The sequence below is a fragment of the Schistocerca piceifrons genome, chromosome 1 (genome assembly GCF_021461385.2).
Source record: "Schistocerca piceifrons isolate TAMUIC-IGC-003096 chromosome 1, iqSchPice1.1, whole genome shotgun sequence".
In the NCBI taxonomy this organism is placed as follows: Eukaryota; Metazoa; Arthropoda; class Insecta; order Orthoptera; family Acrididae; genus Schistocerca; species Schistocerca piceifrons.
This window is the reverse complement of record NC_060138.1, coordinates 1007134105-1007159307: the sequence shown is the minus strand read 5'-3', so window position 1 is coordinate 1007159307 and position 25203 is coordinate 1007134105. Positions and strand designations below refer to the sequence as shown.

The window sequence follows — 25203 nt, the reverse complement described above, 5'->3', positions numbered from 1 at the left end:
ACTTTTGCAAGCAATTAAAGGTCTTTACATGGATAGTCAGGCAGCAGTTAGAGTTGATGGTAAATTGAGTTCATGGTTCAGAGTAGTTTCAGGGGTAAGACAAGGCTGCAACCTCTCTCCACTGTTATTCATATTATTTATGGATCATATGTTGAAAACAATAGACTGGCTGGGTGAGATTAAGATATGTGAACACAAAATAAGCAGTCTTGCATATGCGGATGACTTAGTTGTGATGGCAGATTCGATTGAAAGTTTGCAGAGTAATATTTCAAAGTTAGATCAGAAATGTAAGGACTATGGTATGAAGATTAGCATCTCCAAAACGAAAGTAATGTCAGTGGGAAAGAAATATAAACGGATTGAGTGCCAAATAGGAGGAACAAAGTTAGAACAGGTGGACGGTTTCAAGTACTTAGGATGCATATTCTCACAGGATGGCAACATACTGAAAGAACTGGAAGCGAGGTGTAGCAAGGCTAATGCAGTGAGCGCTCAGCTACGATCTACCCTCTTCTGCAAGAAGGAAGTCAGTACCAAGACTAAGTTATCTGTGCACCGTTCAATCTTTCGACCAACTTTGTTGTATGGGAGCGAAAGCTGGGTGGATTCAGGTTACCTTATCAAAAAGGTTGAGGTTACGGATATGAAAGTAGCTAGGATGATTGCAGGTACTAGTAGATGGGAACAATGGCAGGAGGGTGTCCACAACGAGGAAATCAAAGAAAAACTGGGAATGAACTCTATAGATGTAGCAGTCAGGGCGAATAGGCTTAGATGGTGGGGGTCATGTTACACGCATGGGAGAAGCAAGGTTACCCAAGAGACTCATGGGTTCAGCAGTAGAGGGTAGGAGGAGTCGGGGCAGACCAAGGAGAAGTACCTGGATTCGGTTAAGAATGATTTTGAAGTAATAGGTTTAACATCAGAAGAGGCACCAATGTTAGCACTGAATAGGTGATCATGGAGGAATTTTATAAGGGGGGCTATGCTCCAGACTGAACGCTGAAAGGCATAATCAGTCTTAAATGATGATGATGAACATTTAAAGCAAGTTGCCCATCTTTGCACCACTTTGATATCTTATAAAGACTGACTGAACATTTATGCAGCTTCTTCCAGACAGTACTTCATTGTACACTACTGGCCATTAAAATTGCTACCCCAAGAAGAAATGCAGATGATAAACGGGTATTCATTGGACAAATATATTATACTAGAACTGACATGTGATTACACTTTCACGCAATTTGGATGCATAGATCCTGAGAAATCAGTACCCAGAACAACCACCTCTGGCCGTCATAATGGCCTTGATACGCCTGGGCATGGAGTCAAACAGAGCTTGGATGGCGTGTACAGGCACAGCTGCCCATGCAGCTTCAACATGATATACAGTTCGAGTAGTGACTGTCGCATTGTGACGAGCCAGTTGCTCGGCCACCATTGACCAGACGTTTTAAATTGGTGAGAGATCTGGAGAATGCGCTGGCCAGGGCAGCAGTTGAACATTTTCTGTATCCAGAAAGGCCCCCACAGGACCTGCAACATGCGGTCGTGCATTATTCTTCTGAAATGTAGGGTTTCGCAGGGATCGAATGAAGGGTAGAGCCACGGGTCGTAACACATCTGAAATGTAACGTCCACTGTTCAAAGTGCCGTCAATGCGAACAAGAGGTGACCAAGACGTGCAACCAGTGGCACTCCATACCATCACGCCAGGTGATACGGCAGTATGGCGATGATGAATATTCGCTTCCAACGTGCGTTCACCGCGATGGCGCCAAACACGGATGCAACCATCATGATGCTGTAAACAGAACCTGGACTCATCCGAAAAAATGACGTTTTGCCATTCGTGCACCCAGGTTTGTCGTTGAGTACACCACTGCAGGTGCTTCTGTCTGTGATGCAGCGTCAAGGGTAACTGCAGCCATGGTCTCTGAGTTGATAGTCCATGCTGCTGCAAATGCCGTCGAATTGTTCGTGCAGATGGTTGTTGTCTTGCAAACGTCCCCATCTGTTGACTCAGGGATCAAGACGTGGCGGCACGAACCATTACAGCCATGCAGATAAGATGCCTGTCATCTCTACTGCGAGTGATACGAGGCCGTTAGGATCCAGCACGGCGTTCCGTATTAACCTCCTGAACCCACCGATTCCATATTCTGCTAACAGTCATTGGATCTCGAGCAGCAATGTCGCGATACGATAAACCGCAATCGTGATAGGCTACAATCTGACCTTTATCAAAGTCAGAAACATGATGGTACGCATTTCTCCTCCTTACACGAGGCATTACAACAACGTTTCACCAGGCAACACTGGTCAACTGCTGCTTGTGTATGAGAAATCGGTTGAAAACTTTCCTCATGTTAACACGTTGTAGGTGTCGCCACCGGCGCCAACCTTGTGTGAATGCTCTGAAAAGCTAATCATTTGCATATCACAGCATCTTCTTCCTGTCGATTAAATTTCGCGTCTGTAGCATGTCACCTTCATGGTGTAGCAATTTTAATGGCCAGTAGTGTAGATAACTGCAGCATCTGCAAAAATTCTGACGTTACTGTTGTCTGCAAGGTCATTAACATACAAAATGAGCCACAAGGCTTCCAGTTCACTTCCCTGCTGTACATCCGAAGCTACTTCTACACCCGATGATGACTCTCCATCCAAGATAACATGCTGTGTTCTCCTTGCCAAAAAGTCCTAAATCCAGTCAAAAATTTCACTTGAGATCCCATATGAAATTATTCAGATAATTAACAAAGACAAAAACTTAATATTCATTGGGGACTGCAATTCAGTTCAAAAGGGAGAGAAGGAAAAGTGGTGCATGAATATGGACTGGGGGTAAGGGATGAAAGATGAAGCTGCCTGGTAGAATTTTGCACAAAGCATAATTTAATCATAGCTAACACTTGGTTTAAGAATCATAAAAGAAGATTGTACACATGGAAGAAGCCTGAAGACAGCGGAAGGTTTCAGATAGATTACATAATGGTAAGACACAGATTTTGGGAACGGATTTTAAATTGTAAGACATTTCCAGGGGCAGATGCGGACTCTGACCACAATTTATTGGTTATGAACTGTACATTAAAACTGAAGAAACTGCAAAGAACCAGAGGCTGTAGAGAGTTTAAGAGAGAGAAACAGGGAACAACTGTCAGAAATGGGGGAAAGGAATACAGTAGAAGAGGAATGGGTAGCTTTCGGAGCAGAAATAGTTAAGGCAGCAGAGGATCAAGTAGGCCAAAAGATGAGGGCTAGTAGAAATCCTTGACTAACACGAGAGATACCCTCAGACTTAAAGAAGAATATAATAATTCTAATTCCCAAGAAATCAGGCGTTGACAGGTGTGAAAATTACTGAACTATCAGTTTAATAAGTCATGGCTGCAAAATACTAACGCGAATTCTTACAGACCAATGGAGAAACAGATAGAAGCTGAGCTTGGGGACAACCAGTTTGAATTCTGTACAAATGTAGAAACACGAAAGGCAATACTGGCCCTATGATTTATCTTAGAAGATAGGTTAAGGAAAGGCAAACCTATGTTCATAGCATTTGTAGACTTAGAGAAAGCTCTTGATGATGTTGACTGGAATACTTTCTTTCAAATTCTAAAGGTGGCAGGGGTAAAAGACAGGGAGCAAAAGGCTGTTTACAATTTGTACAGAAACCAGATGGCAGTTAAGAGTGTCACGGGGCTTGAAAGGGAAGCAGTGGTTGAGAAGGGTGTTATGAGGGTTGTACCAAAAGTAAGGTTCCCAGTGATCTACAGCATCGAAGGAAGGTGCTTGGCTAAATCCGACAACAGCGCCATGTGCACTGGTTCCCCCACTCTTGAGCCCACCCATCCACAATTCGCTACGTCGCTCAGTGTTGGCTTCACAGTTGTCAGAGATGGAAGTGTGGATCGCCGCTCCTGTCAAGTGCGAGGTTCAAACAGTAAACCGGTTTCTCCACGCAAGGAAGTCACCGCCCATGGAGATTCATTGGCAGCTGTCTGAGGTTTATGGTGAAGAGTACATGTTTGTTCAGCAGATCCGCAAATGGAACAGGACTTTTGCTTAGGATTGTATGAAGTTTACAATGAAGAATGGAGTGGAGGACCGTCGGTTTCGCATGCAATTGTCCAGAAGATCAACAGTGAGCTGCTCAAAGGCTGGAGGGTCACTGTCTGTGAACTTGGTGAATGCATTCCTGAAGCTTCCCATGGCACAATTGAAAGAACTTTAACAGAAATATTGGGTTATCGCAAGGTGTGTGCTTGCTGGGTTCCCCAGATGCTGAATGACGGACACAAGGAGCAACGCCTTGACTGTGCTTGCAAATTTCTTCAACAATGTGAGGGGGTAGGCAATAAGGAGAAGTTGTTCGACTCCATCGTCATGGGAGATGAAACGTGGGTGTTTCATTACGCCCCCGAAACAAAACAACAAACCTGTCAGTGGTGTCACTCCAGTTCACCACCACCAAAGAAATTCAAACGCAGTCGGCAGGATAGATTATGATGACTACGTTTTGTGATCGGAAGGAGGTGGTACTCATCGATTTTGTGCAACCTGGGGTGACAAGAGACAGATAATGTGAAAGACTGACCAAACTCCAGCAAGCAATCCAGAATCACCGGAGAGGACGACTGAAGGAGGGAGAAGTGCTTCTTCACCACAACACTCGGTCTCACGTCGCTCATCAAAGACAGGAGCTTTTGAAGAAATTTGGGTGTACTGTTATGTCCCATCCCCTGTAGAGCCTGGACTTAGCCCCAGCAATTATCACCTCTTCCCCAAGCTAAAGGAACACTTAGGTGGTAAATGCTTCAAGAGCGATGATCAAGTCCGAGCAGAGGTCACACACTTCAACGGGATGGCAGAGACTTCTTCCACTTAGGAATACAAAAGCTGGAGCACCATCTTCAAATGTGTGTTAAAAAAATGAAGACTATGTTGAAAAATAGACAAAAGTGCTAGCTTTTTAATGATGAATAAATTAATAACAATAAACAATGTTTTCTATTTGTAAAAAATATGGGAACCCTCGTAGACAGGTCTGTAGCCTGTCCCCGATGTTGTTAAATCTGGCAAACAGTAAAGGAAACAAACAAAAAAAATTGGAGTAGCAATTAAAATACAAGGAGAAGAAATAAAAACTTTGAGGTTTGCCGATGACACTGTAATTCTGAAACTTCCTGGCAGATTAAAACTGTGTGCCCGACCGAGACTCGAACTCGGGACCTTTGCCTTTCGCGGGCAAGTGCTCTACCGAAGCACGACTCACGCCCGGTACTCACAGCTTTACTTCTGCCAGTACCTCGTCTCCTACCTTCCAAACTTTACAGAAGCTCTCCTGCGAACCTTGCAGAACTAGCACCCCTGAAAGAAAGGATATTGCGGAGACATGGCTTAGCCACAGCCTGGGGGATGTTTCCAGAATGAGATTTTCACTCTGCAGCGGAGTGTGCGCTGATATGAAACTTCCTGGCAGTAGAGCACTTGCCCGCAAAAGGCAAAGGTCCGGAGTTCGAGTCTCGGTCGGGCACACAGTTTTAATCTGCCAGGAAGTTTCATATCAGTGCACACTCCGCTGCAGAGTGAAAATCTCATTCTGGACACTGTAATTCTGTCAGAAACATCAAAGGACTTGGAAGAGCAGTTGAACAGAATGGACAGTGGCTTGAAAAGAGGATATAAGGTGAACTTCAATCAAAGCAAAATGAACATAATGGAATGTACTCAAAGTAAATCACATGATGCTAAGGGAATTAGATTAGGAAATGACACACTTAAAGGGGTAGATGGGTTTTGATATTTGGGCTGCAAAATAACTGATGATGGTCCAAGTAGAGAGGATATAAAATGTAGACTGGCGATGGCAAGGTAAGAGTTTCTGAAGAAGAGAAATTTGTTAACATCGAGTACAGTTTTACATGTTCAAAAATGGTTCAAATGGCTCTGAGCACTATGGGACTTAACTGCTGAGGTCATCAGTCCCCTAGAACTTACAACTACTTAAACCTAACTAACCTAAGGACATCACACACATCCATGCCCGAGGCAGGATTCGAACCTGCGACCGCAGGAAGTATTTTTCTGAAAGTATTTGTAAGGAGTGTAAACATGTATGGAAGTGAAACACAGAAATAAACAGTTTAGACAAGAAGAGAACAGAGGCTTTTGAAATTTGGTGCTACAGAAGAAAGCTGAAAATTAGATGGGTGGTTCACGTAACTAATGAGGTGGTGCTGAACAGAACTGGGGAGAAGAGGAATTTGTAGCACAACTTGACTAGAAGAAGGGGTTGGTTGGTACGACACATTCTGAGGCACCAAGGGATCACCAATTTAGCAATGGAGGGATGTGTGGAGGGTAAAAATAGTAGAGGGAAACCAAGAGATGAATGCACTAAGCAGATTCTGATGGATGTAGGCTGCAGCAGTTACTTGGAGGTGAAGAGGCTTGCATAGAATAGAGTAGCATGGAGAGCTGCATGAAACCAGTCTTTGGACTGAAGACAATAGCATCCGATACGATTGAAATTATGACAATAAATATAGATGTGGTACTGAGTCAAATGCTTTTTGGAAATCAAGAAATACAGCATCTGTCTGATTGCCTTGATCCAAAGCTTTCAGTATGTCATGAGAGACAAGTGCGAGTTGGGTTTCACGTGACTGGATTTTGGAATCCATGTTGAGGTCATTCTGTTCAAGAAACTTCGTTGAGCTCAGAATGTTTTCTGAAATTCTACAATAAATTGATGTCAAGGATATTGGTCAGTAGTTTTGTGAATCAATTCTACTACCCTGCTTATAGACTGGTATGACCTGTGCCCAAGATCTTGAAACTGTTTCTTGTCCGAGGGATCAGCGGTAAATCATAGTTAGAAGAGGGCTAATTTAGCCGCAAATTTAGTATAGAATCTAACAGGGATTCCATTGGGTCCTGGAGCTTTGTTCAATTTTAACGACTTCAGCTATTTCACAAGACTACTGACACTAATGCTTATTTCATTCACCATTCCAGTGCTACAAGGATTAAGTTTAGGGAATTCTCCTGGCTTTTCCTCTGTAAAAGAGCATATCAAAATGGAGGTAAGCATTTGAGCTTTTGCTATACTACCCTCAATTTCAGTTCCTGTCTCATTCACGAGGGACTGGACACTAACTTTTGTACCCTAACAGCCTTGACATGCAAACATAATTTCTTTGGGTTCTGTGAAAGATCATTCAACAATATTTTCCTACAGTAATTATTGAAGGTGTCACGCAATTCTGTCTTTGACAGCCAAACACATTTCAATCAGCGTTTCTCTCTCTATTGCCCTACGCTTTGTTTTGCACCTATTATGCCGTAACCTTCATTTCTTTGTAAGTTTCTTTACAGTGACTATGTATCATGGAGGTTCCCTCCTATTATGGACAGTTCTACTGGGTACACATCTATCCAATGCGTGGTCAACTATTCTTTTAAACTTCAGCCATAGTTCCTCTACATGTTCCTGCCCTGCACTGACTTTTCAAATTCCTTATTGAGACATGGGTCAACTTTTTTTTTGTCTAAATAACTGCTTATTTAGTTGCCCTTTACACTTTGGTAATCATTGTTGCCAAGCGGTGCTATGGTCACTGATACCAGTTTTTATGTAGACATCCCATAGAGGTCAGATCTATTTGTTGTCATTAAATTCAATATATTTCCATCATGAGTGGGGTTCCTAACTATCTGTTCAGGTAGTTTCAAGAAAGGCATTTAGTAATGTTTCACCGGATGTCTTACGCTCACCAATGTTCCCAATTAACTGTTGGATTATTAAAATGTCCACCGATGAGTACTGTATGACTAAGGAGCTTATGTACAAACGAACTGAGGTAATATCTCAATTTTTAGGTTACATCAGGAGATGAGTCTGGTGTGGTGGTTTTTTATTTATAGTTATTTTTTGCCCACTCCTGATACTGAGTCTTGCCCATCCGTCTCAGTCTTGAAACTTCCTGGCAGATTAAAACTGTGAAGCAGACCGAGACTTGAACTCGGGGCCTTTGCCTTTCAAAGGCAAGTGCTCTACCGACTGAGCTATCCAACCATGACTCACGACCCATCCTCACAGCTTCAATTCCACCAGTACCTCGTCTCCTACCTTCCAAATTTCACAGAAGCTCTCCTGCCTTCCAAATTTCACAGAAGCTCTCCTTGCAGAAGTAGCACTCCTGGAAGGAGGATATTTTCGATACATAGCTTAGCCACAGGCTGGGCATGTAGTTAAGCCATTTCTGCACAATATCCTTTCTTCCACGAGTGCTAGTTCTGCAAGTTTCATAGGAGAGCCTCTGTGAAGTTTGGAAATTAGGAGATGAGGTAGTGGTAGAACTGAAGCTGTCAACAGGTCGTGATTGTGCTTGGGTACAGTCTTGGTCCAGCAAGCAGTTTTAATTTGCCAGGAGGCTTCTTATCAGTGCACACTCTGCTGCATGTGAAAATTTAGTTCTGAATTCTCAGTCTTCCTCATTTTGCATTATATTAGTAGTTGCAGATATGGCTCATTCACAGAAGTAATGCATCCTACGTGCACTTTGTGACATGAAATTATTGGATGGCCAATATTGTTACTTTGAAGTAGCTATTAAATAAGGTATGTTTTTCCTACAAAATTAAGGACTTGCTGTATACCAAGTTTAAGTGGCTGGGTCAGAAAGTTATCCACTCAAACGTTACACTCCACATAGTGCTAATGATTAAGTACTAAAATAAGTGAACCCCTTGTCTCTCTCAAAAAAATGAAGTTAGTACCTTTGAGTGAAAGAAGTTTGGGCAGTTCAGATGGGAATGAAGTTGGAGAATCTGTGTGAAAATATGATAAAGCCATACTAAATGTGATAAGTTTCCCAAATTGCTACAAGAAATGGTTCAGAAGCTTTATTCCTGGGAAGAAATAATTGACAGACGGGGAGGGGAGTAATTAGACTGGGACACAGACTAGAACACGATTGGCATTGTACGAAAAAGAAGGCCTGGCAACTTTTCAGAAGTGACTTGTTGAGAACCGCAATTCACTCGGTGGTATGTGGAAATCATTCATTAGTTTTCTAATTATCAACCTATTTTTGCAATTCTGCTTTCCCTGCTGTAAATGACTGTATTCAAATTTAAGTGTGCCATTAAGAATGGAGAGATACGCAGTACACATCTGATGAACTAACGAGTCAAAGTATAAAAGAAAAAACATTTTTTTCTTGATAACTTTTTCTCCATAAAATAAATTTTACTATTTATGAATTAGTATTTAAGCTTCTCACTTCAACACAGATTATATACAATGTAGATGCAATACCACTCATTTAAATGGCCAGTGTTTCCCCACATACATATTCACTAACACATCTTTTACTTTTGCTAAGAGGAACATGAAGATACTGTAACACAGTCCTACACCATCCTTTCAGGTCGCTCCAAATTTTTCTTTCCTCAATGACTTCTCTCTCATACTATGCCTTCCACCTGCACTTCTCTATCTTGATTTTGGGATAAACAAATTATGATCGAAATGTTACTGAAATCATTATTTCTTTATCATCATTCTTCACAATTCTAACACAAACAACACACAATCTTCTCCATGCATCACCCTTCAAACAGACTTTCATATCTCAACTGTCGTGCAATTATAATACTCATTATTGCCTGTATTTCTTTTTGATATACTTTATTTCAGTAAACTACTCTCTAGTATTATTATACTGACAAATTATTGGTGAGCTGCCCTGATGAAGCTTTGCACAAATGTTTCATAACAAAATATGTTAATGACTAGCATTTGATCACAGATTCATATTATGTTGAAAAGCGTGACAAAACTATTTTTCTGGACATATTTTCCTTACCTGAAAGAATTCGTAAGTACAGCTTGTGGAATGGTCATTAAAATCATTTGTTTCGTATCTGAAAGTGTGATTTCAAAATTTCTCATCTTTTCCTACAGAACAGCATGGGCTTTGTTAGAGCTCATACCTGTTTTCACACTTAATGCACCATGTTATAATGTTTTTCAATCAATTTTTAATCAATTATGTAGCAGAAGTATGAGTATCTGTTTCACAGTATATAATTCAAATGTGAAACGAAGAAACAAATGTAGTTGAACATTTCTCCCATTACAGCATTCCAGTCACTATACTGCCAACATGCTACAGTGAAGCAATTCATCAACAAATTGTATGTTTTATCTATGTATGTTTTCTTGTTTTCATATTTCTCTGCATGTTTGGAGACTTAGTGCAGTCCTAAATAAAATATTCTGTCTTGCAATCCATAATACAGCCCCTCCCCTACCAAAATCCCATCCATTTATCCTCTGCACTTACTCTGTTGTCATCAGTCAGATTTAACTGTGCCCAAACCAATTTGTTTAAAAAAACTATCTATCGAAGGTTAATTAAATTGCCTCTTGTAAAGGAGCGCCTTCTTCAAGTCGGCTACCATCAACATATATACTGATACAGGGTGTCCATAATTAAAGTTTCAGTTTCAAAACTCTGTAGAAAGAGAACCACAGCTCAGAATGATGTCAAATTTGAACGGCACATTATTGACACAGGATGAAACACCATGGTAAAAAGCTTAGCAATAGAAAGCACTGTAAAAATCTTAACATAATGAGATCAGCTACAAATGACAGATGAATAGCAATACGATGGCTATAGTTTGAGTTGAACATTACACCATCTGTACTCTTCAATGTGCATGACTGCATAAGTTCATGCTGTCAACAGCCCATCCACCACACCAAGGTCTTACGACATTGTATGGGAAAAACCGGTTTTTAATTTTCCTGAGGCCAAAAACTGCATAAAAAGAAAAAATTACATTGGTTTTTAATTGTCCTGGGAGCAGAAACAGCATAAAAAGACATTGTTTCTAATTGTCATGAGACTGGAGCAAGAGATGTTCAATATATTGGCCTCTATTTTCTGCCGCAAGTTGAAATTGAGAAACAGCACTTTCCACAACAGACTAGAGTGTGTCAGACGTCATGTTCAGAATGCACTGTGCAATGCGTGCCTTCAATTCAGCTACATTTTTAACTTGAGCACTGAACACAACATCTTTCAGATAACCCCACAACCAGAAGCCACACGGATTAAGATTAGTTGATATGCATGACCATGCAGTAGGGAAACTGCGGTTGATAATTCTAGCATTTCTGAAATGCCTCTGCAGCAGCCGCTTCAATGGCTATTGGTGCCTATTGCTTCATATCTCTAAAGACAGATAATAATACTCGACAATGTATATGATTAACCATGCTGATCAGTAACAGCAACATGGGGCAGCATGACAGTACACCCAAACTCATAATTTTTAATCCCCCTCTATATTTGAGGGTGATTGTGAGACAGATTTTCGAAGTCACTACTTATGATACAGTAATTTGTGCTACTAACTTACTACAGACTATCATTTCATGTTTATGAAACCTGGTGCTTTCCAACCCACTTATATGGTATCAGTAACTAAATATGTGAGAAAGCATTCAAATCCAGTGTCAGAATACAAAAACTTTTCATTATGTTATGCTCTTTCGAAGAATTGTCACTACTTCTACAGAAACCTATAATGTAGGTATCACAATGGATTTTTTAATACATTCTGCGTCAGTTCAACGTTTTCCAGCTTACATGCATAAGGATCCCCAAATACTGTAAACTGTAGAGGCCACATATAATGTCATTTGTAACAAATGTTAGAAAGATGAATCTGATATTGGCACAATAACAGAAACAATATATAATAAATGTTTTGTATTTTCTTTTGAACATTAAGCATTTTCAATTATATAAGGTTATAAAATTTGGACCTTACATTAACAAGAACTGTTTTTCACATTTCTAGTTGCAATATTTTCCATTTCAACATATACACCACTTGTTATACTATGTAAAATAACACTTGTACTGTTTGTGTGTTTAACATTTTATATAAGGCAGTTCTGCTAAAGAATGTTTACAACATGGAATATTCCAAAATTGCACCCTGGCACTTCTGAAATATCATCAAGTTTAATATTTTGAGCTTAACTGCATCTTTTTAAAAAAATTAATATATCACAGGTTATGAATTCACAGGCAGAAATGGTGGTAACCTTTGGAAACTTCAATATTAAAATAACAAAATTACTTATATGTCTGTATGTTCACAAAAGTCTCAGGTTTCTCTAAAAGTCTGTAATTCAGACATGGAATCTGTGTGGTCTCTAAATATTTATCTTCTAACAACTACATCACATAAAAATAAAATTGATCAAAACAAGGATACAGCTGCACCACAGTCATATTAAGAAACTGTTAAAAACTGAAATCAATGTAAAGGTCTCAAAATAAAGCAACATGAAGAAGACCACAGGTATCACAAAATGTTTATAAAAATCGCTTTGTATTTTAAAAGTGAAGATAATGATAGGAAATAATGGATCTAACTGATTATGAAATTATTTTTTTCACTGTGGAAGTATTAATAATGAAGTGATACAGTATTTATACTAGTATTGCTTTTCAACTGCAACAATTATCGATATGCCAATATAATAACCATTCATTTGGTAACAAATATGCACAGGAGTTCTTTCTTCCTTCTTTTTTTTTTACTTGAAGCTACAGTTTGCATTTATCTCTACATGTGACTCCATCATTTACAGACTGGTGAGGGCTGGGCCTGTATTCCATTGCTCTGAATATATTGTTCCATGGAGTGGTGTTTTTATATTGCAAATTCAACAAACTGTCCTTTGAAAATAAACAGCTCTATTGTCCAAAACTTATTGCACCTACAATCTAAGTCATTAAAAACAATAGAAGGAAATAATTTTATGATATGTAACAGAAGCAACTGATGATCCATACTGACCATTTTAAGGAAACAAAGTAGTGGGAACATATGAACACTTCCACAGACACATACAATACTGAATAGATTGCACAGCTCTTTGCCAATAAGAATGATTTAGACAGTACTTAAGTTTGTCTATTAAAAGATACATATAAAGGTGACTTTCAAACTGCTATATGCTGTACCTTTCCTGCTAAAGTAATACTGCTACATTTTACAATTTGATAAAATGAGATGATGGAAGAACTTCAAAAATGTGCAAAAATAAATAAGATTAGAGTATCAAAAACTGCAAATGCATTCCTGAAGCAATGCCACCATCTGAAGACAATTTTGGATTGCAGTACTCCCGTAAAGGTAACATTCATGTTAAGATGGCTCATATGAACATATATTACAAAACTAATCACAAAACAATTAGTAGTAGTTCACTCTGTCTCTCAATGGGAAGCATAGACAATATCATTTCTTACAATACTCTTTCCCTTACAAAGAGGCACCTGCATAAATCACAGAAATCGTAAGGAACAGGTTTACACTCCAATTACATGTACATCCACATATTCTAAAAAATTAAAATAAATACATGCTCTGATATTTTAATCTAACAACTCAATCTATTTACAGGAGTCTTTTCAACGATGATAAATTCCTGAGGATGAAGTACACAATCTTTACATGCAAGTGTGCCATTTCATGTCCACAAATATACAAGGGCACACTAAACACACACACCCACAATCATGTATAGACACTAACATATACACATAGATCATTATACGCACCCTTCACAGAATATTCTTTCAGCACAAATTGTTTTTTCAAGTCAGTACTGTTTTGAGATTTTAAATTACATATTCCATTCCACGCTAAATAACAATTTTCAACAATTTTTAAACAGAATTTCATGTTTTAAAGTTCACTTTCATCACTTTGAACACTTATTTTTGTAAGCATAGGCACCTTTTACTGCTTTCTAAAAATTCCACTTCCTACACATTTTTCAGTAAATTTGCAACATAAAAAAGGAGCTTAAACTTCCCCCAGTCAAAACCTCACAGGAGTATAATACAATTAATACAAGTTATTGAGCACCTTTTAAGGAACACTATTTTACAGTTAGGTTCAGTCCTCTTGTTCCTCCTATAGAAACCATGTTTCAGCAATGGAATACAATCCCATAACCAATAGTACCTGCCCAATTCAAAATGTAAACAGTTTTTCCAGAACTCAGTTTTCAGGCAGGATGCCTATTCACCAAGAATACACAATAGGCCAATTCCACTGATATGACTGATGTTCAGCGTCAGAAACTGAGTTTCAAACAGGCCCATTGGATGTCTTGGGATTTTCTGCAGGTGGTGATGTGTCACTCAATTTGGGCCTGAAACAATATCATGTGTTATGTACACTAAACTTCATAGAACAAACAAGGCATATCCTCTTCCCCCATCAAACTTATGATTTACTTAGTAATTACCATAATTAAAAACACAAACAAAATGGAGAGAAGTGTATCAAATAGCCAGTATGAATCCAAAGACCAAAGCAGAAATTTTATCTCCTCCTCCCCTACATTCAAAGGAAATGGAAATGACATGCACGAGTACAAACCCCGTACTGCCAAACATAGCATATTCCATTTCTCAACAAACTACTTTAATTAAGTTATTTCAATAACTACCATGTGTGTGTGTGTGTGTGTGTGTGTGTGTGTGTGTGTGTGTGTGTGTGTGAGAGAGAGAGAGAGAGAGAGAGAGAGAGAGAGAGAGAGAGAGAGAGTGCATCATCGTTCACAGTGTTACTAATATAACTAAAGATGGATAAGCCAAAAAACTGTAACCACTGGAATTTAATTACAGCAGCTATCTTCACTGCTTGGATTCTACAGCCCTTGATACGCTTCCACAGGTATGTGGCACCAGATGCCTATGAACAAGTCACAGAGTTCCCATAAATTACAGTCCATCAGTTTAGGGGCATAAAATTAGTGCCTTATAGCGTCCCTTGTGTGTATGGATAAAGTGAATTTGACAGGAAAGGCATCAAAAAGAATTCACTTTCACACTCCCGAAACCAATGTAGCCCTAATCTCATCTCGTAATGTGGACAGCTATCCTGCTGGAAGATGCCATTGGCATTGGGGAAGATATCAAGGCACGCGAGTATCAAAATAAGTGATACGTAATATTGTATCTTTTGATTGAATTGGCTTAGGAGTTAAATTGTTTACACTGCCAAGGGATCATAGACCTTAGTATTTGACATAAATTTCAACTTGATACCTCCACTAGTTTCTGAGAAACATGAGTCTTAACAATAGGACACACGGATGGACGGATGGATAGAATGGCCTATAAGGGTTTCATTTTTACCAACTGAGGTACAGAACCATTAAAACAAATATAAAAACAAAGATGATGTGACTTACCAAACGAAAGCGCTGGCAGGTCGATAGACACACAAACATACACACAAAATTCAAGCTTTCGCAACAAACTGTTGCCTCATCAGGAAAGAGGGAAGGAGAGGGAACCTGTGGCCACTGCCGCCTTAACTGGCAATGTTACTGTGCCGATATGGGAACATACAGGGGTTGTACGCTGCAAATTTGCTCTCAAAATTTGTGGCTCCGTGAGCATTGTGCTGCTCTACCACAAATCACTGCCTATCCTGCCTTACAGAGTGGGCAAGTCTCCAGGCTTTATACTCTGTGATGAGGCTTGAATGTCCAACACCTTGTCACCTGCTAGTGCTTTCACCATCCTTCAAGCACTTTCAACAGATCCTACTGGCAGCCGCACACAAATAGCTTCTCCATTTACAAGATTTCTGTTTCCAGACTTATTTCTATTATAACCATCTAACAAGATCACATGGCAATTTTTTTTTTTTTTTTTTTTGCTACATGTGAAGTTTAGAACTGAAATTTCAATCTCCAAAGACGTTTGCTGCAACTCTCAAAAAAATTGACTTTGAAGCTTCCCAAACATGTTTTAACACTTTTCTGACAAGTGCTCTGGCTCTGGGGCTCACCTGCCATGCAGGGGAGCCTCTGTTCGATTCCAGGCAGATTCAAATTTTTAAACAAAGATGCACGTTTTATAAGCATTTGAGTGAAGCATAAAATACATAAAGATGGGAAAAAATTCATTTGTATTTTTTTTTAATTTAAATAATCTTCATCAAAAATCTTAAAAAATCAGTAGTTTGAAATTTACACTTGCAACGGGAGCTGGATTTTATTAGAAATAGAAACTATGAATTTTTCTTAAAAAAAAGTGACACACATATTAATTTATACTTATATGATGAATTTTAAATATTTAAATGATGTAGGTATTGGAATTGAACAGGGAGAGGTGAAAGGGCGGTGAAGGGGGGGAGGGGGGGGGGATGATCGAAAACAGACTTAATCCAGTGATTACCATTCTCTAACACTAATGACTTTTTCCATCTTTGTATACATTACTCTTCACAGAAATGCTTATAGAACATTCGTTTAAAACTCTGAATCTGTTGGGACTCAAACCCAGGACCCATACATGTCAGGTGAGCACTCTCCAACATACTTACGTTACTTCTCGAAAAATTGACCTATTTTAACGTAATAAAGATGGACAGAAAACTTCAAAGTCAGTTTCCTCAAGAATTGTTTAGAGTTGCATCAAACTGCTTTGTTACATCGATATTTTAGTTCTAAACTTCACATACTATAGATACGAAAACTTACAAAAATTCATCTGTCACGTGGTCTCGTTGTAAGTTTGAGAAAGTCTGTGGCAGTGGCAGTGGATTTCCCCATTCGTAGCTCAGATTGCCACTAGAATGATTCCTCATTTGTCTCTGATTCACTTATATACCTACCTTACTTGCCACATGTCCACAATACCAACAGGTGGCATTTAATCTCATGGTGGGCTATGATCATAAGGTTTTGGCTTATCAGTGCATGACAAGTTAAAGTTGTGAAAAGCATTACTTATAGTACACACACACACACACACACACACACACACACTCAGCATACCATGTGCTTATATGTATGGTTTGTTATCAGACTGTATTCCATTGCGAGGTCTAATACGGCATTTGTGATGGTAATGGTAGCAACAGCAAGAGTAACAGTACATCTAGCACAAACTCTGATCTTACGATCAGCCATTTGGAAGTGAACTGCACCTACAGGAGTTTGTAACAGGCATTGTAGCTTTAAATACATTAAATTTCTTAAGTAAACTAATGGACGATCTCTCTGGAGTACGTGTATGTACCAAATATTTATCAGCCACAATAGTTAGGCTGTTTATTCAAAATGCATGTCACAACAGCGAAAAACTCTGAACATAAGAGTCACCAGTACGAGTCTTTTGAATGTGTAACTTATTTCGTAGTAAATCAGCATTTGTGGTTCACAGTTATTGCCAAAGAATACATCACCCCTGAATTTCATTGAATATCAATGCAAACAAACATGCATTTTTGAGAACTTTCAGAAGCTACCACTGTCCTTCGCATAATTTATGGATAATTTGTAGTAAATCTACTTGATTTAGTTTTTGTAGCAGACATTCTAATGAACATATCATGAAATTACAATGAAATGAATACACCTGATGTAAGTCAACGGGGATAATCAAAAATGTGAGCCCCAACTGGGATTCGAACCTGGGATCTCCTGCTTACATGGCAGAAGCTCTCTCCATCTGAGGCATCGAGGATACAGAGGATATTGCAACTGCAGAGACTTATCTCTGGCACGCCTCTCGTGAGACCCACATTCGCAACTTATTGTCCCGCACTATATTCACAGTGCCCCTGCCAATTATACTCATTACTCGCAGCTTTACTGCCGATTCCTGTAAGAGTTCGGGCGCTGTTTGTGCATCCACACAGAATAAGAGGGTCAAATGGCTGGTGAGCTTGAACTCTATATATATTGTGTTACATGTAGTTGTCCCCGAAGAGGAGCAGCCCTATGTATTATGAACATTTATTGTAAAATAACTCAGTTTGAATTTGCTAATGACTACAAATACCCTCCAAAAGTTTTAGGAAAATAGTAATTTTTACCACAAGTCTGTGTTGCCTTAATAGAAATCTCATTTTGTTTTTTTGCTTCAATTCTTACACAGAATTAGCAACTTTTTAGCTCATCAGACAAAAAGGTAATCAGCAAGCTTAATTTAAAGTTATTTGTTCACTGCCCTGCAATACATTGCACCAGCCAGAATGCAGCCCCACTTGTGAATGGTTGACATTCTGAAGCAGCTGTAAATCATACTGCCTATTGTCAAACGATTAGCGGCTGCTACAAAACAGTGTGAAACAGTGTGTTGGGAGAGCTCCCGAGAGTCATGTACTCTGACACTGATCCAGAGGTATCTTACGTACTATCTTCTCCTGAGGATCCTTGTCTTCTCTGCAGAAAGTACACGATCTTTCATCCACTTAAGTGTGAGTGGCATGGCATTGGTAGATCTGTGCAAAGTGGATGGGGACCAGGAAGGAGTCCCCCTAAACAACAAGTTTGAGCTGCTGTCTTTCACTTAAACTGAGCAAGTGGGACTCAGTTCACCTGTTTAGCAGCAACCAGTTTTGTCAAAAGGAGGCAAATGCAAAAAGGTAGGGGTCTACAGATTGTCTGCAGTTCAAACATATGGTGAATGATGGTACCCCTTGGGGGAATTTTGGCAGCAAAAGACAGGAAAAGAAACCAGGAGCACTCAGTGTGTGCCTGGGGGCTTCATTCAACATGTTTAATAAGAGGCTATTCCAGTAGCCACTGAGAGAACAGGGTGCAGCCAACTGCGGATTGTGGCACACATTGGAACAAGTGATGCCTGTTGTCTGGGTTCCTAGGTCATACTTGGGTCATTCCGGTGACTGACAGAGAAGGTTGAGAAGACTAACTTTGTGTTTGGAATTTCAAGGAAGCTCACAATTTGCAGCATTGTCCCCAGAAACGATTGTGGCCCTTTGGTTCCAAGTTGAGTGGAAGGACTGAACAGATCCTCTGAAGGTTCTGTGACAAGCTAGGCTGCAGCTTCCTGAACTTACGCCATAGAGTTGAGAACTGTAGGGTCTCCCCTAAATAGGTCAAGTGTGCACAACTTACCAGACACTACTACTCAGGTAGCTGACCGTGTGTGTGATGCATAAAAGGGTTCTTTTACATTAGGTGACTCACCATCCAATCTGGATAGCAACAGCTTAAGTAGCCCAGAAGTATCAGCGTACAATCGAAAGAAATGCCTCTCACAGATGAGAATATTTAAATCCTAATGGTTAACTGTCAAAGCATTCACAACTAAGTGACAGAGTTTGAAGTGCTCCTGAAAAACAGTGAAACTCAAATAATACTAGGTACAGGGAGTTGGTTGAAACCTGGAATTGATAGCAGCAAGACTCATGGGAAAATCTGCGTGCATTTCGAAAGGACAGGGAAATGGAGGTTGTGTATTTGTTGCAGTAGACAAGAAACTCAAATCCACCAAGACAAAAAATGAAGCTGCATGCAAGACTGATTGGCCAAGCCTCAGTATCAAGGGTGGGTATAAAATGGTAATTTATTTATATGAAAATGCAATGTCCCATACTGCAGCCAAGTATAATGGAATCAGTGCTGTTACAAACATCTTTTTTGAACCAAACATCTTAGTTCGACCACAAGGAATGTACTAGCAGATACCTTCCCAGTTCATCGAGCATAATGTGTGTTCAATCTGTATCAGTCATCCATTTTTTGTATTGAATTTTCTTTTCATTGTGCTGTTTCTCTAATCAGTTAGGGTGTTTATTCTAACACTTAATGCAATAGCATCGAAACCACATCTTAGGGAATTTTCACAAGCTAACATCTTAGTACAAATTGAAGCAGTGAAATACAACTTCTAGAATTAAAGGATGTCATGAACTGTATTATCTAATTTGTAAAGGATCTGTCAAGAACTTGTGCTGTCTCACTATCAAACAAAGCAATCCATTCACTGTGTTTAAATCTTCGGTACCTTTACAGTTTATCATCATACTGGTGATCGGCGATCACAGACACTAAAGATCATGCACTGACCTTACAATGTTCCTGTACATGGCAACGCTGCGCACTTTGGATCCAGTTCTTATGAACAACCAGCAGCTGAAGGTCCTTCTGTGGTTCATCTTACCATCACTTTAAAATCTTCCAACTGCACAAGTTCTCCTGGTTTTCCTGAAAACACAGATTTGGCCTGGCATGTGTATGACCTCCTGGCAATGTGCCATGCCAGGCTAATTCTCCATGCTTTCATTTCCGCATGATATTCAGCTGTTTCAACATGTTGTTCAGTTCTTGTTTTTTCTTGTCTCCAAGTGTTTTCTTTGTGGAATGGTCCAATCATCTTTCTCATAATTTTCCATTCAAAGTCCAATACGTTCTCTTCTTCTTCTTCTTCTTCTTCTTCTTCTTCTCCTCCTCTCTCTCTTTCTCTCTTTTGGTGCTTAAGGTTCTTGACCCATATAACAATACCAGTACTACCACTGCATTATAGGCTTTTAAGTTTGATCTTAGCTGAGAAATTTTCTGATGACAGAATCTGCTTCAGACTGTGATAAGTTTATAAGTTTTGCACCCATTGAGAGTTTAATTTCGTGTTATAGGTTATTATGCCTGTTGAACCAGGTACCAAGATATTTAAAATTTCCCACCCTGGCTATGTTCCATATTCCAATCTGTAATGGAGCTTGTTAGAGAATTCTCTCATTTCAGTCTTCTCCCTGTTAATCTTCAGTCCAATTTTACTTGCATTCTTTGCTAAGTCCTCTATGGTTTCTGCCATCTCTTCCTCTTACTTCGCTATGGCTGCAATGTCGTCTGCATATCCCAATAACTGTGTTTTTCCATTTAGCTTCACACTTTTGCCTTCTCTTTTCAATTTCTGAATTATTTTCTTTAGTACCATATTAAAAACCGCAGGTATGATGGCTTCACCTCGTCTCATTTATGTTCTGATGCTGAATTCCTTACATAGTTCCCCTTGGTATTTCACTTGGCTTTTGTCTCCGCTCTACACACTCTCATCAGGTTAATCTGACCTGGTCCGGCATTAACAGATTATGGTTTTTATTTGCAGCACTTATTTCCACACACAATATATTTTAATGGAATACACCCAGACAAAATTTTTTGCTTACCAGAAATTCTTTTTGTAGCAGACATTGTACTATAAAATATTTTGCGTGAGCTGTATGCCACAGCTTATATGTATTTAAAAATATTGTATTATTCTGTCAAAAGCAAGTTTCAATAACGTGACCATTTTCAGTCAATGATGTCTTACTGTTCCACTGGTCACCTTGTCATGCCACTAAGTACAAACTATGTATGTCTTAACATTACTGTTTGCATTAGATATTACTGCTAACAAGTGATTATTGACATATGCCTTGTAAGCTTCACTGCTGAAGAAAAACTTAATCGACTGAAGATGATCATCGATTAAAAGCAACTTCTGTTGGAATACAATGACAGTTTTTAAATATTGTACTAAATCATTTGATACATTATTGCAAAAGATGTTTCAAACACATGCAGCCATAAATATCTGCATTCTGCACTTCCTCAGTAGTTTCATTTATGATTCTTGTTTAGGGATAGCCTTCCAATGTGCTGACTACAGCTACCATAATTGTTGGAAATGAAGAAACGATGGGAGGGAAGGAGGCAGAGTAAAGAACGTAAGAGAGGAAGAGTGATCAAGGGAAGTAGGAGAGGCTTGCAAAGAAGAGGACAGCTGTACGATGTGTGTTAAGAAAGGGCGACAGGGAACACACATACAAGGTGGATGAGAAAGGCTAGCATGACACTCATGTACAAAGTGGACAAGAAAGGGTCATGGGACACATATGTAATGGGGAAGTTCCTGCCCAGGTCTACAGACAAGTTTAGATTCTCAGGTTTTTAACTCCGGTCACCTTGCCAGGGAATTTTTTTGTGTCAATATATCATAAACCGAACCACGGATTGTTCATAATTAGGGTGAAAATGTGTGTATGGTATGAATTCCAAATAATTTTTAAACCTATGTAAGTTTGTGAAAGACTGAACTTTCTCTTTATGACTGATAATTCTCCTATTAATGACTTCACTAAAGATATCAATTGAAGAGGCCAGTTAAAATGGCTTAGATCTTTTAATGACTAACAATACTGTCCGGTTTTCGAATGTGCATAAAATATTACCTAGGTTTCTGCACTGAATGTCTGATTTGAGATTTTACCTTTGAAAATAATGTTATGAGCTGTAGAATGAAATTTTCAATCTGCAGCACAGTGTGTACTGATATGAAACTTCCTGGCAGATTAAAACTGTGTGCTGAAATAAGGCTAACTCGGACGTTGAAGACAGATCATGAGTCTTTCTTGGGTAGCTCAGCCAGTAGAGCACTTGCCCTACAAAGGCAAAGGTCCCAAGATCGAAACTTGGTCTGGCAGATAGCTTTTATCTGCCAGGAAGTCTCATATCAGCGCCACACTCCACTGAAGAGTGAAAATTTGATCGTGGAAACATCCCCCTAGGCTGTGGGTAAGCCATGTCTCTGCAATGTCCTTTCTCCAAGGAGTTTCAGAGGAGAGCTGCTCAGAAGTTAGGAAGGTAGGAGATGGGGTACTGGTGGAAATAGAGCTGTGAAGATGGGTCCCGAGTTGGGTTTAGGTAACTCAGTAGATAGAGAGAAAGACAAAGGTCCCAAGTTCGAGTCTTGGTCATGCACACAGTTTTAATCTGCCACGAAATTTAACATTATGAACTGTTTACTCTTCAGATCCTGACGTCTCGTCCAGAGCTATGTTAGACATTTTTGGAGCACCTCCAGAATGTCCAGCATAGCTCTGGACAAAACATGAGCCAAAAAGTTACTTCAATCACAGTCATACAGCACAGAACAGCTATGACATCCGGTTGTGAAAGTCTTCATAGTATGTTTACCTGTTTCTTGTATCTTTCCCCATTTTAAATACAATGTATACTAAATGTATATTGCATTTTGGTTTCCTCATTAGCGGAGTTACATATCTTTAAGAAACGCGTTCTGTATTTTAAAGTCTTCTTCAGCCTTGGTTGTCCTCATTTTGAGTTGAGATTGTTGGAAGGTCAGGGGTGGTGGTGGTGGTGTGGTGGTGGTGGTGGTGGTGGTGGGGAGGAGGGTGCCTTTCAGCATTATAGTTAAACAGCATACATTGCTGGAACTGTTCAGTTGTTAGTGAGTATTTTTGTTATAACTTATTTCACTGTCAGTTGGCAAACCTAATACATATATTTTTTTTAATTTCTCCCGAGAGATTCCCATCAAGATGATGGACATAGGAAAATTCTGTTTGCGACCACATAACATTCGAATTTCCTGGCAGCCGCGCCAAGCAACACCACTGAATAGGCTCTGCTTAAATGAAAGCAGCACAATGCTTGCTGCTATGGAGTCTCTTGAGTCAAGACAAGACATCACGACATTGAACAGGTGACCGAGCCCTTGATTGCAGCTGAGTGAGAGCAATGACCTTGTCTGCTGATCAAGTTGGAAGTGTTGCTGAATGTGCTGGCGTCCCGGCACCAACTATGCCATCTGCAGTGCTGAAATACGTACCAGCTATTTGTGAGGAGCTTTTGGTGGCAGTTTTCTTATCGATAAGAGTTGCTGATGGCAACACAAACCAATGCGTGTCACTTGTAATTTGAAGAAAATTGGTTTTAAAGATTTTTTTGTCAGTGACACTTTATTTTATCGTATTTTTCATTGGGTCATGGTGCCTGAGAATTCCTGTGCAATTTTTTTCTACTAAATACCGCAAACCAACCAATTCCTTCCACTTCCCTGCCACTCTGCAATAATTTATGCAGATTTATCTTAGTTAATTCAAACTCTTTCTTTTAACCTGTGGTTCGAAGCATAAATCTTTCCTTGCAGCACAGTATGCTTACTTTTCTCATGACAGAGTTAAAAGTCAAGGGGGACAAAGTTGTAAGTCAGAAGCTAGTAGATAGGATTCCAAGAACGTTGCGTATCAGAAGAGAATGTGTTTCAGGTGACATGTTACTCTTATAAACTGTGTCCATCACCTATTCAATTTATGTTTGATTTTAAAACAAATTAGAAGAGATTACTCACATGGGCAATGCAGCAGCTACCTCCACTTCCACAGGGATGTTTGGATCTATTGGTCCATTCTCTGCAACTAATAGTTCAGTATTCGGCAAGAGCACGTGTTGTTGTTGTTCTTCTGTTTGTTTACTGCTGCTCGCACTATTATTCACAATGGTAGATGTATTCTCACTGCCAGCTGAACTGCTATTGCAGTCACTACTATCACAGGCTGAGGGGACTGTCATTAGGCCCTGGGCTGATAAGAATCTGAAATTGTAAAAGCTTATTGTTCACAAACCTTTATGAACTACTCATTAATTTTCACATGTTACGAATCAATAATACAGTTGAAACAATTAAGTAGCTGTCACGACACATCCACAGCGAAAGTAGCACCTGCTGATGGACTTCTTGTAACTACAGGTATTTCACAATGAGCCAAAAATTATGGACAATGGAGGAAAACTAGACAGTGGCAACAAGGAAAAACAATAACCTACAGTATTTATCTGGGTATTCGATAACCCTGAATATTTAAGACAATCCCTTAATTAAAGAGACTCTTTGACAAAATATTATTTTTAACTACTCAAAATGACAAACTGTTTCACTGATTTCAATCATGTGGCTAAAAGAGTTAACACTATTTCTGGATAAACTTAAGCCATTTATTGATTGTCTGCATGTTGACAAAACAGAGAGAAATAATTTTTTTTTTTTTTTTTTTTTTTTTTTTTTTTTAAAAAAAAGGTGTGTATTAATTTTTATCTCCAATTCTTCCTCTGTTTACTATTTAAGGCAGTTGGTCTGTGGTATTACTATTCACAATCATCATCATCATCATCATCATCATCATCATCATCATCATCATCATCATCATCGGTACCATTATCTGGTATGATAGTTTCAATTAACCAACGAGAGGCGAGAAAAGAGGCAATGTATTTCTATATACAAGCATCAGTGAAATTTATAATCTCAGCTTTTACAAATATTTGGCAGTTTCTTCTGAATATGTCGCAGTTTACGAGATACTTGGTGTGGAACCTCACAGCATCACTGGAATTGCTGTGAATGAAACAATCATCTACGAAATTTATGATCTTGGTTGCCACAAATATTTCGCTATTTCTTCCAAAAAATTTTGCGATTTTTGAGGTTCTGCTCCCCCTGTCCTAGAACTGGATAAATATGGTAT

The 25203-nt window shown here is 39.2% G+C and overlaps 1 protein-coding gene and 1 non-coding gene across 5 annotated transcripts in view; both read right to left on the bottom strand.

Moving 5' to 3' along the window:
• Positions 1-8017: 8017 nt before the first annotated feature.
• On the bottom strand, positions 8018-8092 carry Trnas-uga. Its single transcript has one exon. It is a non-coding gene; the product is annotated as a tRNA-Ser (tRNA).
• Positions 8093-12679: 4587 nt separating this feature from the next.
• Positions 12680-25203, bottom strand: part of LOC124797833 (serine/threonine-protein phosphatase 6 regulatory subunit 3) — a 188955-nt gene continuing 176431 nt past the window's right edge. For all 4 annotated transcript variants that reach the window (XM_047260919.1, XM_047261088.1, XM_047261175.1 and 1 more), the window contains 2 exons: positions 24030-24272; positions 12680-14272 (listed from right to left, as the gene is read on the bottom strand). In XM_047260919.1, the coding sequence (XP_047116875.1) occupies positions 14209-14272; positions 24030-24272 (307 nt within the window). In that variant the 3' untranslated portion in view covers positions 12680-14208. The remainder of the gene's footprint in view (positions 14273-24029; positions 24273-25203) is intronic.